Source organism: Arachis duranensis, chromosome 3 (assembly GCF_000817695.3).
Source record: "Arachis duranensis cultivar V14167 chromosome 3, aradu.V14167.gnm2.J7QH, whole genome shotgun sequence".
In the NCBI taxonomy this organism is placed as follows: domain Eukaryota; kingdom Viridiplantae; phylum Streptophyta; class Magnoliopsida; order Fabales; family Fabaceae; genus Arachis; species Arachis duranensis.
Window position 1 is genome coordinate 32,597,956 of NC_029774.3, and position 969 is coordinate 32,598,924.

Here is a 969-nt window from a genome sequence, read left to right on the forward strand (position 1 = left end):
GTCACTCAATTGAAAAAAAAAAAAAAAGGAAGAAAGAGAAAGAAACAGGGGGAATGGTGATGTGAGTGAAGAAGAGCAAAAGACGAACCTGGAAGCATAAGGAAAAGCGAAGCCGCAAAGATGATGAGAGCGAAGCGAGTGGCCGCCATGTGCAGCTGCCTCTGCGGCTCTGCCCCCAACTTTACTTGTAACTAACAACGAGAGGTGAAGCTGAAGCTGAAGCTTCTACTTCTTCTTCTTCGTTATTGAAGCTTTGACCTCCTCACCTAACGTTCCGATGCGCAGAAAAAGTAACGACGGCTCCTTCTCTTTCTCTGTCGGAGCTAACACAGTCACATTACAGTGTGATGATTTTTTTTAAGAGCTTCAACTTCACTCACACACACTCTACTTTACTTCTCTTACATCTCCTCACATTATTATAAAATAAAAAATAAAACAAGAAGTATATAATCTAATTTTAAAATGTATATACATAAAAAAATTACATGTAACCGCAACTTTATTTAATAAAAAAAAAAACAAATTCAGCGTTATCTACCTAGTTCAAGTAATTATTCCATAAATAACTATGAGAATGAAATAATATAACATTAAACTATTATATGAGAGACATGACTACTAATCATATGTTTAAATTGATAAAATGTTTTACTTGTATAAAATTCTTAGAATCTTGTTGAGTAGCGGGCGAGAAGACACCAACAACACAGAATAAAGCCAAAAAAAAAAAAACAACATTGCTGCCCGTTGGAGTGTGTCAGGGTAAAAGCGTGCCACTCCACTCACACCTCATTTTCATTTTACACGTCTTTCTCAATTCCCAACCTTTCTATAAAAAATAAAAAAATATTTTTCACTTGCAATCTTTATTTTCAAGTTCGTTGTAAATGTCATCAGAACTTCACCATGGGTTATGCGATCATTTAGGCCAATTGAAGCCATTATGCCCTGAATAATGAAATTGGC

The 969-nt window shown here is 35.4% G+C and overlaps 1 protein-coding gene across 1 annotated transcript in view; it reads right to left on the bottom strand.

Moving 5' to 3' along the window:
• Positions 1-427, bottom strand: part of LOC107478569 (glucan endo-1,3-beta-glucosidase 13) — a 3,089-nt gene extending 2,662 nt beyond the window's left edge. Inside the window, exon 1 of the mRNA XM_016098703.3 lies at positions 89-427. Within this exon, the coding sequence (XP_015954189.1) occupies positions 89-149 (61 nt within the window). The 5' untranslated portion in view covers positions 150-427. The remainder of the gene's footprint in view (positions 1-88) is intronic.
• Positions 428-969: the final 542 nt, after the last annotated feature.